The sequence below is a fragment of the Oryx dammah genome, unplaced genomic scaffold (assembly GCF_014754425.2).
Source record: "Oryx dammah isolate SB20612 unplaced genomic scaffold, SCBI_Odam_1.1 HiC_scaffold_3, whole genome shotgun sequence".
NCBI classification, from domain to species: domain Eukaryota; kingdom Metazoa; phylum Chordata; class Mammalia; order Artiodactyla; family Bovidae; genus Oryx; species Oryx dammah.
In genome coordinates, this window is record NW_024070187.1 from 71,120,584 (window position 1) to 71,132,917 (window position 12,334).

Below are 12,334 nucleotides of genomic sequence, written 5' to 3' on the forward strand. Positions count from 1 at the left end.
CTCCAAACTGTTGAGCTCCTTGAGGACACACTGGATCTTACACATCTGTATGCCCAGGATATCATCACTGCTTACTTAGGAGCACTGAATAATTGCTTGTGGAACTGGACTGACTTGAAATGAGAAAAGAATGAAGTAGGTGCTGCACAAGCATAGAATATTCAAACCGACCAGCTTGAAGTTTACTTAGTGTGGAAAGTCACATTGATCCAGCACCATCCTATCTAAATTTTGTCTCTCTTTTTTATGGTTGTGCTAGGTCCTTGTTGCCGTGCATGGGCTCTCTCTAGGAGTGGCGAGTGTGGGCTAGTCTTCGTTGCAGTGCGAGGGCCTCTCACTGTGGTGGCTTCTCTTGTGGAGCATGGGCTGTAGGCACACAGTCTGCAGTACTTGCAGCACGCAGGCTCAGTAGTTGTGGACTGTGGGCTCTAAGGCTCGGACTCAGTGGTTGCGGTGTACAGGCTTAGCCCACAGCATATGGGATCTTCCCAGAGCAGGGATCAAACCCATGTCCCCTGTATTGGTGGGCAGATTCCTATACACTGTACCCCCAGAGAAGTCCATTCTTTTGACACTTTGAAAGAAACACTCTGAGCAGATCCTGAAATAAAAGTCCCTTTAGCAGCAAGGCAATGGCACCCCACTCCAGTACTCTTGCCTGGAGAATCCCAGGGATGGAGGAGTCTGGTGGGCTGCCGTCTATGGGGTCACACAGAGTCGGACACGACTGAAGCGACTTAGCAGCAGCAGCAGTTAGCAGCAGCAGGAGTGCCTTCAGGCCTCTTATGGGAAAAGGAGAAACAGTCCTACTGGTAGGTAGATAGGCAGTTCTTAGCTGAGGCTCAGTCTTCCCATGCTTACAAGAAAGCATTCTATGTGCTATGCCTACCATGGTGCCCGAAATGATATTGGGTGTTACTAAAGTGCCCCTGGAAAAAGTCATACTTGTTATCAGCTAATGCATCATAAGAATAGTAAGAAAGATAAGTGCTCTCCAAGTTGTAGAGCAAAAGAAGGAAGGAGATAAAAGACGACAATCTCCTTTGTTGTCTGTCTCTGCCTGGGCCCAGCCCTGATGCCTCCTGGTGCCCACACCTGTGGGTGGTAGGTGAAGCAGGCACAGAGAGGGCCCCTCTCTCTTGGCTGATCCAACAGTCCTCATCTCCAGTCTCTTGAGTGCTGGGCAGGAACATTAGCCATTGGCCCTGATTCAGGGATTCCTATGGACCAGAGCAGCTGTCTTCCCTGTCACTGAAGATCTGATAAGGACAGGGCACAGTGGTCTGGGGGACAAGGTGGGTCGTTCGTTCGGTAGGTGCTCAGCGGAGGGATCACAGTGTAAACACAGGACTGCCTTAGTGCAGTTTATATTCTAATGGAGTGTCACACAACAAACAACTCAGCAAATAGGTATCATAATTTCGGATTATTAAAAATGCTGCCTAGAAAATGAAACAGGGTGATACAAAAGTGAGCAATGTGGTAGGAGAGGGCTTTGCTTCTTTAGATAAGGAAGTCAGATGGCCCTGAGAGGCATGGAGGGTGTTCTTGGTGCAAGGAAGAACAAGTACAGACACCCAGAGATGGAACTCAGTGTGTCCTGAAGGAGGCACAGAAAGCAGGCTAGTGTGGATGAGGGTGAAGGGTGGCTGTGGATCACAGTGTAGATGCTGGGTCATTTAGACCACGGGAGAAGGGGCAAATTGTTTGGAAAGTGATCAGAAACTGCTGAGAAATTTTTGAATTTATTTTTTATTATTTTTACCTTAGTATCTTATTTTCCTTTTTGACCGTGCCATGAGGCATGTAGGATTTTAGTTCCCTGACCAGGGATTGAACCCTCACGCCCCTGCATTCAAAGTGTGTAGTCTTAACCACTGGACTGCCAGGGAAGTTCCCCTCTGAGTAATTTTCAGCAGGGCAGTGATACAATCTGACTTATGTTTTCTAAAGATGCTTCTAAGTGTGGTGCAGAAAATGGACTGAGGTAGGGCAAGATGATGTTCTGGATCCAGAAGGGGCAATGAGACCCTTTTGTAAACTTAGGTGACAGGAGGCAGAAGGTAGAGCTGGTGCACGTGACGTGATATGCATGTACCCAGGACCTGCAAGGTGACTGGGGTGTGAATCGTTAGCCTTTTTCTTCCTTCTTTTCCTCTCTCTCTCCCTCCCTTCCGCCAGAGTTTTCTCGCCTCCTCTGGTCACCTACCTCCTTAGCCCAGGCCTGTGTGTGCCACTGGAAGGGCCCCCTTTCTTTCTCATGGAGAAGAGGTCTGGCAGGTGAAGGAGGTGGAAGGCAGCCAGCCAGGCTGAAAGCTGTGAGGCCAGAGTTCTGCCTGGGTGGCGACAGGGCAGTCCCCGATTCTCTCAGCAGTGGGGAAACACATCAGGGACTGAGGTTGGAGCCCACCCAGATGGGAAATGAGTAGAACTCTAGGGAGAGGGGAGTGAATACTGAGCCTCCAGAGCCCTGGTGGAATCTGGACACGAGCAGAATCTCCACAGTGAACCTGCCAGCGCTCTCTGCTCAGGGAGGGGGTGGCCCTCTGCACAGACGCTGGCTGCGTTTGCCCAGCACTTCCTGTGCTCCCGTTTGACTTGAGCACTCTCTCTGCCGTTCCAGTCCAGTGAGACGGCAAGTTCTCCAAGTCCTCTGAATCTGCCCAGAGCCAGGAGTGAGATGGAAGAGAAGGTAATGTGATTTGAACTTGTGTTTGTAGCTTCCTTACTCTTTAACTTCTGTTTTTCTTTTTGTTGGGCGAGCTGCTGCCTCATTTTTCCATTCATAAATGCTGCCTTCATCTATTACTTTAAATCCCTTCAAAATGCAACCAGTGGTAGATGTTGGCATCTGTTTCCATGGCGATGCAATGGCTGGAACTGAACCCTGCTCTGAAAAACTGCCACGCTCTCACCAAGTCTGTTTGGAGTCTCAGATGTCGGTAGTTTTCCTAAAAACATCATGTATTAATACTTCAAGACACTGGTAAGCCATTGAAAAAGACATTCAAGAATACCTGAAGGTGAAGAGTCTGTAAGGAAAAGAGTATCCTTCTATCTGTTGTTGTTTAGTTGCTAAAGTGAAAGTGAAGTCGCTCAGTCGTGTCCGACTCTGCAACCCCATGGACTGTAGCCTACCAGGCTCCTCCATCCATGGGATTTTCCAGGCAAGAGTACTGGAGTGGGGTGCCGTTTCCTTCTCCAAGTCGTGTCCAACTCTTTTGCGAGCCCATGGGCTGTAGTCCGCCAGGCTCCTCTGTCCATGAGATTTCCTAGGAAAGAATGCTGGAGGGGGTTGCCATTCCTCCTCTAGGGGATCTTCCCAGCCAGGGGGTGGAATCCAAGTCTCCTGCAGTGGCAGGCGGTTCTTTACCATTAAGCCACCTGGGAAGCCCCTCCTTCTATTTAGAGATGCCCAGGAAAGACCATAGCATTTCTTCACTTATGTGTATTTCTGGTTTTTAACTTTTCTGCATTCCACTGAAACCTGGGACATTGCCTACAGGAGTCTAAGGAGCCCTGTGGCGATCACGGGCATCTCTTCAACAGGGGAGTGTCCCCAGGTCAGGGGGTGGCTCAAGACAGTCCCACCACCCAGATGCAGAGGCCCAGCCTGAATAACTAGACATGAAACACTGCATTTAAACCTCAGCTTCAAATGCTTCATCTGTGTCTTCAGTCTATCACATTTGGCTCTAACTCCCTTTATTCATGCATTCATTAGGGGATAGAAATGTTTAATTCCTGTCTCTTCAACAGAGGATTAGAATTTGACACCTATTGTAAAGAACCATAAATAAATAAAGTCTTAGGAGACCAATGACTGGAATTATTTTTCCTTACTTCCATGCTTCTTGTAATAAATTATTTACTGAGCATTTACTTTGCTCTTGGAGCTAGCTATGTCTTTTATCTTTGTGCATAAATATGAAGGGTAGTTGCAAAAAACAAAGCCATTGGCTAAACCCACCGACTTTGCACTTAACAGCACAAACACAGTCAAACAGGTGAACCCTGGCCTCCACGGATGCTGCGGAGGAGAAACGTGGGGCCGTGCGCGCCCCCTGCTGCCCGGTGTGGCCAGGAGCCCTTGCCTCCCTGCCTGCCTGTGAATTCTCTGAAGTTACCGGCCTGGTTTCGGCTCAGCCTGGCCTCTGAGCTTGGGTCTCTCTGACCTACTTAAATGTTTACGATTGGTCTCAGGTTGTGGTTTTTAAGTGACCATACCTGTGTTACAGAGCTGCAAGTGGTTCTGCAGTTCATCACGTTCTCACCTGGGGGCCTTTCAGTGAGCCAGTGCCCTGCGACTCTGGCGTGATTGTGCCAAAGCATTTTTGCCGATAACACATCTGATGACCTAGGTGGAGAACTTATTGTTCCTTCTTTCAATAAATATTTATTGACCACTTAACAAGTGAGATTTGCTACTTGGGCATAAAGAGGGTTGATACAAAGGTGAAAAAAAAGATGCTATGTTATGCTAAGTCACTTCAGTCGTGTCCGACTCTGTGTTACCCCATAGACGGCAGCCCATCAGGCTCCCCCGTCCCTGTACGTCCCCTCTAAAGTAAGAGCTGAGGCATGTACACGTCTGTGGCAATGGAAGGCGCTTAGAGTTACAGTGTTCTTAGTATAGCGATGAGCTTGTCCAGGGCTTAGCAAACTACTGCTTATTTTAGGCCTTGTGGCCATAAAGTTGCAACTACCAGACTCTCCTTTGTTCTGCTCTTCCTTTGTAGTACAAAAGCAGCCACAGGCAATGGTGTTGCTGTGTACCAGCAAGACTTTACCCAGACAGGACCCCTGACTATGTCTTACTGACCCCCGATCTAATCTAACCCACATATCATTCATAGTAGGAAAATTAGTCCCTGAGAGATTAAATGGCCTTTACCAGTTAATACGGATATCACTGGTGAAACAAATGCTCAGTGTCTTTTGGTTCTAAAAGCAGTGCTCACTTCACTGTGCCCATGAACCCCCTGCGCTTGGCAGCATCTCCTGGGCCAGGAGCAAACTCTAACAAGGGCCGCCATGCTAGATTCCCTGCAGGCTCTTCTCTCATCTGGACTGACTTCATATTTTCAACCTCTACTGTAGGTTGCTCCAGTTAAACCGTCCCGGCCCAAGAGGCACCTTTCTTCTGCTGGCACCATCGAAAGTGTCAACCTGGATGCCATCCCCCTGGCCATTGCTCGACTGGATAACAGTGCTGCCAAGCACAAACTGTCCATTAAGCCAAAAAACCAGAGGGTGTCAAGGAAGCACAGGCGACTTGTCGGGGTATGTATGGCCTGGCAGACATCCTGATGCTGCCTAGTGGGGTGGTGCTGTGAGGGGCCTATGGAAGGAACTTGGTCTCTCCCTGTCGGGGATATGGCTCTGTTGCTGGCACAAGAGTGAATGGGCCCATTTCCCTTTCACCACCCTTTCTGACCTGTTGCCCCCCATCAGTGGCTAGTGGACCTCAGAGAGAGAGGCTCCCTTCTGAGGGGCTCCAGACGTTTTGCTTTGCAGCAAACAGATGGCTCACTTTCCTATGCCATAGCCTGAGTCAAAGGTTCTTCAGTTTGATTAGACTTCTGAGTCATAAGTTTCAGGGAACATTGATGACGTGCTAATCTTATTTTTCCACACCTTTCTAATGCTGGGCTACTGGTTTTCCTATGATTACACATGTGTATTAAGAAAAAAGAATTTGAGGATGACATATAGAGAGGAAACCCAACGGTTGAAGTTCTCTCCTGCCTGTGGTGACCTATGTCTGTCGTGGGAACGTGGTCCCTCTTTCACGATGAGGAGGGCCACCCACATCGGTGAATGAGATTGTAAATAAAGGTGGCCTGTGCACAGGGAAAGCTAATTCTGTTTCCCTTACCCACGTTAGGATCGACAGAACGAGCACGGTGGCCTTCTGCATCAGCTGTCCCTGGGCCGGAACGGACACCCTGGAGAAGACAAGCCAATCTGGCATGAAAGAGAGCCAGAGCCACTGGACTCGGAGGAAGAGAAGCGACGCCAGGAAGAATACTGGCAAGAACTTGAGGCCAAGTGCAAACGGCAAAAGGCTGAAGCTGCGGAGAGGCGACGCCTGGAAGAGCAGAGGCTCCAGGCTCTGGAGCGGAGGCTTTGGGAGGAGAATAGAAGGCAGGAACTCTTGGAGGAAGAGGAGGAGGAAGAGGGAGAGGAAAGAGAAATACAGCTAGAGGCAAAGAAGAGGCAGCGCGAAGAAGAGACGCGGAGCCTAGAAGAGCCGGGTTCCCAGGGCCCAGAGCAGAGGGAGGAAGAGGAAGGAGGACTCCCAGAGGCCGAGGAGCCCGTGTGCCCGGAGGAAGAGGTGCAGCGCCTGGGGAGATGCTTGGTGCAGGAGGAGATGGAGGCTCAGAGCCGGCAGGAGGCTGAGAACCTGCGACGGGAGGAGGAGGAAAGAGAGTTGGAGGAACTCCGAAGACTGGAGGAGCTGGAGGAGCAGGGGCGGAGGGCAGCTGAGAGGCAGCGGCTGGAAGAGGAGGCGAGGCAGCGGGAGCTGGAGGAGGAAAAACGGATGGAGGAGCTCAGGAGGCAGGAGGAGCTCAGGAGGCAGGAGGAGCTCAGGAGGCAGGAGGAACTGGAGGCCCAGAGATGGCAGGAGGAGGAGGAGGTGAGGAAGAGGGAAGAACTGAAGAAGAGAGAAGACTTGGAGGCCAAGAGGAGGCAGGAAGCGGAGAAGAACCTTCAGGAAGCACCGAGAGTGGAAGAGAATCAGCCGCAGCTGGACCACAAAAGCAGCTTGAGGAGCCCATTTCAGAGTGACTTAGCAGAGAAAGCAGAAGACCAAGATCACCTGAAACTTGAAAAGCTGAGAGAAAACTCCGAGAAACCGAGTATTTGGGTGAAGCAGAGCCAAGAGGCCACTGAGACGTCGGGGGAGCAGCCCAGAAAGCAGGAGGAAGTTCCTGGGCATCGTGGTTGTGGACGGCAGGAAATGAAGGAAGAAACCAACGTGCAGCCTCCCCAGAAGCAAGAGGCCCAGGTGGAAGAGATGCTGGCGCCAGGAGAGAAGAAGGAAGCTGCCACTCCAGAAACAGACAGAAAGGTGGAGGAACTCAGATGGCAGGAGGTGGAGGAGAGGCAGGCCATGTCCAGACCGTACACTTTCCAGGTGTCATCGGGAGGGAAGCAAATTCTCTTCCCCAAAGTCAATCTGAGCCCGGTGAAGCCCGTGAAAGATGAGGGGCTCACCTCAGCTCCCCAAGAGTCCAAGGCCCCCAAAGCCAGCCCAGCCTCCCACGCCCTGCCCTCGACCCTGAGCATCCCCCACACGGCCATCCTGGTCACCGGAGCCCAGCTCTGCGGCCCGGCCGTCAACCTGAGCCAGATCAAGGACACTGCGTGCAAGTCTCTCCTGGGCTTGTCGGAAGAAAAGAAGCTGGTGGATGTCCCGGCCCTGGAAAACCCACCCCGGGCCCTGGGGGAACCCCGGGCAGGCAGTGCAAAGACCAGGCCCCCACCAGAGTCTCCAAGCAGCACAGCCGCGCTCGCTGAATGGGCTTCCATTCGATCCCGAATCCTGAAGAGCTCGGAGAGTGACCAGCGTGGTGAGAGAGAGCAGTCTCGGGCTGGGGATGAGCACACGCCCAGGGGCCGGTGTGATTCCCGTGGAAACCTCCGGAGGACCCCACCCGTAAATGCCAAATTCTCCATTAAACCTGCCTGGCAGAAGTTCTCTGATGGGGGTGGGGAGGGCTCCAGACCCAGCATGGAAGGGGAGAGCATCAGGAAAAGATCTGGGCCGGGACCCAGCGAAGAGGCCGTGCCCCAGGCCCCTGCTGCTGATACTAAAGAGGCCCTGAAAGACGCAGAGAAACCCAGGGCGCACCAGGAGCCAACAGACACCACAGAGGGGTGCAAATTTGCCAAAGACCTTCCATCTTTCCTTGTTCCAGGCCTCCCTTACCCTCCACAGAAAGCAGTGGCCCAGGTGGAGCCCGTGACCACTTCAGATGGCCAGACCACAGATGGAGCAGGAAAGTCAGAGCCCATGATGCCAGGTGGGGAGGATAAAGCTTCCCTTTTCGGAATAAAATTGAGAAGGACCAACTACTCCCTGCGCTTCCACTGTGACCAACAAACAGAACAGAAGAAGAAGAAAAGGCACAGCAGCACAGGGGACAGTATCGATGGGGTGCCGTCGGCCCCAGGGAGCACACATGGAGAGCCAGAGATGGAGGCTGCAGCCCTCAAGCCTGGCCCCTTGTTCCCCCAAGAGAGAAAGCCAGGCCCAGCCCCCTGGAAGGACTCCTCTGAAAGCCCTCCCAGCCTCTCTCCTCCTGCAGCCCAGCCCGGGCCCCCACTGGCCGGCAGCCAGCCCCCGGCTCTGGAGCAAGACAAGGCGGCCAACAGGTTGCCCCTGGCCCAGAAGCCAGCCCTGGCTCCCAAGCCCGCGGGCCAGACCCCACCACCCTCCCCGCTCTCCAAGGTGAGCAGGCCCTACTTGGTGGAGTTGCTGACTCGCCGGGTGGGGAAGCCCGAGCCGGAGCCCAGCGAGCCGTGCAAGGAGGGCCGGGATAGTGGCTGGCCGCCCTCGCCCCCACTGCCTGAAGAGAGAAAGGAGCAGAAGCGGGATAAGGAGGAAGAGGTGGAAACCGAGAAGAAACCTGCTTCCCCGGTGCCATCCGCTGGGCAAGAGAAGCCTGCCCCAACGCCCGAGGTGGGGAGGAAAGGTGCGTAGCTGTAGATCACAAAGCTCTGCCTCTGTCCATCCTCCTGAGTCACAGCTAAAGGCACAACTGCCCAGGGCTAGAGGTAGCCCCTGGAGCTGTTGTTGGAGCACTTCCCTTAATTAGAGGCTGGTGCCCCGTTCCCCAAGGGCCGTGACTCCTGAGTCAGTTTTGGAAATGTGAACTGACTTGTGTGTCTGCAGCTCACACCCATTAGTGATCCTTACTTACACAAGTAGTAACTTAGAGGTGCTGCACAGACTGATATACTTCAGGTTAACAGTGAAATTGTTAGTCACTTAGTCATGTCCAACTCTGTGGGACCTCGTGGACTGTAGCCCACCAGGCTCCTCTGTCTATGGGATTCTCCAGGCAAGAGTACTGGAGTTGATAGCCGTACACTTCTCCAGAGAATCTTCCCAACCCAGGGATCCAACCTGGGTCTCTGCGTTACCGGCCAATTCTTTACTGTCTGAGCCACTAGGAAGCAGGTGTCATTAATCTTTATGAGGGGCCTGTACAGTGACCATAAAGACTGGTTTCTTACCCCAGTGTGTGCGCTCTGCTTCTGGGCAGTAGCGACAGAAACTGAGGAGGTGGGACCTTAGGGGACTTTTAACTAGCACGCAAGGAGCCGCAGTGTGCATAATCAACTTTGTCTGTTTATGCACAAGGCCCTGCATATGCACCCTGGCCCCACCAGCTTACTACTGTGAAGCCCTCTGGTAAGGAAATTTTCGGGCAACCCTTACTCCTGGCTGCCCCTCGTGTTTCTTCATACTGGATGTTTGGGGCAGTGTGGTGATCACTTGGATTGACTTTGGGGCCCCAAAATCCTTCATCTGATACTTTTCGGTTTTGCAGAGTAGGTGGTCAGGTGTGGGTCATAGCCCAAAATTTGCTCCTCAGGTTTTTCTAGGGAAAGTTTAGGTAATTGTTTAGATTTGGGGTGGGTTTTACATTTGAGATAAGAACTCCCTCAGGGACATTGGTTTGGCTACTTGCCTTACGGAAGACCCTGTCGTCCTTTTTAACCAGGCTTTCCTTGGCTCCCTGGACTGGCACATTGATCAGCAGCACCAGATCCTATCTCCCTATTGGTTTCTGTTTGTCCTCATGAAGAGGAGCCCATTTTCAGGTTTTTGTTGTTTGACCTCTGCACTGGGCTCTAGGGATTAACTGCAGTAAGTCCCCACAAGCCTGTTAAGAGCTGTGCCTTAGATTGCCTATGGTCTGTGGACATAAACCCCATTGGCTTTCAGAACTAGGTGTTTGGGGGCTGGTCACTGAGGTAGAAGTCTTAAAAGCTGAGGTCCAGAGGTGGGGGTCCCAATCCTTTGCTTCTCAGAGAGAGAGAGGGTGTTCCGCTGAGTTCCCTCCTGGTTGTGGATCACTGTGCCCGGGGATGGGGTTTATGGTGAGATTGTGTCTCAACCTCTCCTACCCACTTCCATGTATGGTTTTTGTTTCTGTTCCCCTGATGTGCTGGAGTCAGTCAGCTAGTTTCTGGATCTCTTTACAAAGGAATTGTTCTGTATGTGGCTGTGAACATGGTTGTCTGTGGGAAGAGTGGAGTTCAGGCTCTTCCTGTGTCACCACCTTGAAGCAGAATCACTGTTTTCAGTTTTGACTCTAGCTTTTGTGTTTTTCCCTTTGGTGGTATCATCAGTGCTCCTCTCACAGCTGACCCGCTCTCTGATTCTCTTATCTTCTCCCAGAGAAACAACGTCCTGTTTTCTGCTGCTCTCTTAGAGAGATTCTTCTAATTTTTACCAAAACCTGTTGCTGCCCCAGTATTGAGATTCTGGGCTGACAGTCTCTGCTAATTGAATTTTTCTTTATTTGGTAGAAAAGTGTGAGAGCAAGGACCGCATGGTGGTCTTTACCTGAGACTGTTGGGGTTTTAACACTACAACTCCAGGCCTGGGCTGACTAAATTCTTTAGCTGAATGCCTATCAGGATAAAAGTATTAAGCCTGGACCTCCAACTTATTTGTTAATTGTATGTATATAGTACCATCATTAGCTAAAACCCATGGAGCACCACAGGTACTGAGGGTGAGATTCACTGAAACAACAATGGATATAAATCCACATTGCAAATCATGGTGCAGATTTTTATTTTATTGGGCCAACTTCTTGTCAGATCTGATTTCTTCGTGGAGTATCAGGCAAAGAATGTGACAGCTTTGCTGTGTTCTTATGCTTGCATTATCAGTAGTATGTTTAATCTGTGTGTGTTTGCTGGAATTTTATTACACCTTTCATAAGAGATCATTGGGTTCAAAGAAGATACGTCATAAACTCACTGAAGTGCAGATCCTCAGTACAAGTGAGCAAAGCAAGTGAGGACACGAGTACAAGGTCTCTCCCTGCCTCACATCACAGGGCTTTCAGCTTCCCTTGAGTTTGTCTTTATTTTCTATTTTTTGCAAAATTGAAGTGTAGTTGGTATACAACATTGTGCCAGTTTAAGGTGTATAGCCTAGTGATTCATTTTCTGTGTATTGTTTACAGATTATATTCCATTATAGGTTATTACAGGATATTGGGTACAATTCCCTGTGCTGTACAGTAGATCCTTGTTGCTTCCATATTTTCTGTACAGAAGTTTGTGTCTGTTAGTCCTTCTAATTTATCCCTCCCGCCTCCCTCTCCCCTTTGGTAACCATAAATTTGTTTTCTGTGCCTGTGACTCTGGTTCTTTTTTTGTATAGTCATTTGTGTTATTTTTTTTAGGTTATGCATATCATATAGTATTTGTCTTTCTCTGACTTTTTTCACCAAGCATAATATTCTGTAGGTCCATTCATGTTACTGCAAAAGGCAACATTTCATTTGTTCTTATGACTAAGTAATATTCCACTGTGGCTCCTCTTCCATAGGACAAACAGAAACCAATAGGGACATATGGTCTTTACACTGCTGATCAGCATGCCAGTCCAGGAAACCAAGAAGATGTGGTGTGTGTATATATATGTATGTGTGTATACATACGCGTGCTAAGTTGCTTCAGTTGTGTCCGACTCTTTGCAACCCTATGGACCGTAGCCCGCCAGGCTTCTCTGTCCAAGAGGTTCTTCAGGCAAGGATACTGGAGTGGGTTGCCATGCCCTCCTCCAAGGGATCTTCCCAACACAGGGATAGAACCAGCATCTCTCACATCTCCTGATTGGCAGGTGGGCTCTTTACCATTAGCGCCACCTGGGAAGCCTGTGTATACAGCCTGTGTATATGTGTGTGTGTGTGTATTGTGTGAGCCCATATATAAATATACAATATATATACACTCCACATCTTCCTAAGTCAGTTATCTGTTAACACTTAGGTTGCTCCCACATCTGGACTATTATAAATAATGCTTCTATGAACATTGAGGTGCCTGTATCTTTTTAAATTAGTTTTCATTTTTTCCACATATATACCCAGGAGTGGAATTGCTGGATCATGTGGTCATTCTGTTTTTAGTTTTTTAAAGAACCTCCATCAGTTCAGTTAAGTCGCTCAGTTGTGTCCGACTCTTTGCGACCCCATGAATCGCAGCACGCCAGGCCTCCCTGTCCATCACCAACTACCGGAGTTCACTCAGACTCACATCCATCAAGTCAGTGATGCCATCCAGCCATCTCATCCTC

General features: G+C 50.3%; 1 protein-coding gene across 4 annotated transcripts in view; it reads left to right on the forward strand.

Moving 5' to 3' along the window:
- CRACD (capping protein inhibiting regulator of actin dynamics) overlaps positions 1-12,334 on the forward strand; it is a 134,317-nt gene that overhangs the window by 107,681 nt on the left and 14,302 nt on the right. For all 4 annotated transcript variants that reach the window (XM_040238253.1, XM_040238256.1, XM_040238254.1 and 1 more), the window contains 3 exons: positions 2,624-2,692; positions 5,101-5,283; positions 5,888-8,702. In XM_040238253.1, the coding sequence (XP_040094187.1) occupies positions 2,624-2,692; positions 5,101-5,283; positions 5,888-8,702 (3,067 nt within the window). The remainder of the gene's footprint in view (positions 1-2,623; positions 2,693-5,100; positions 5,284-5,887; positions 8,703-12,334) is intronic.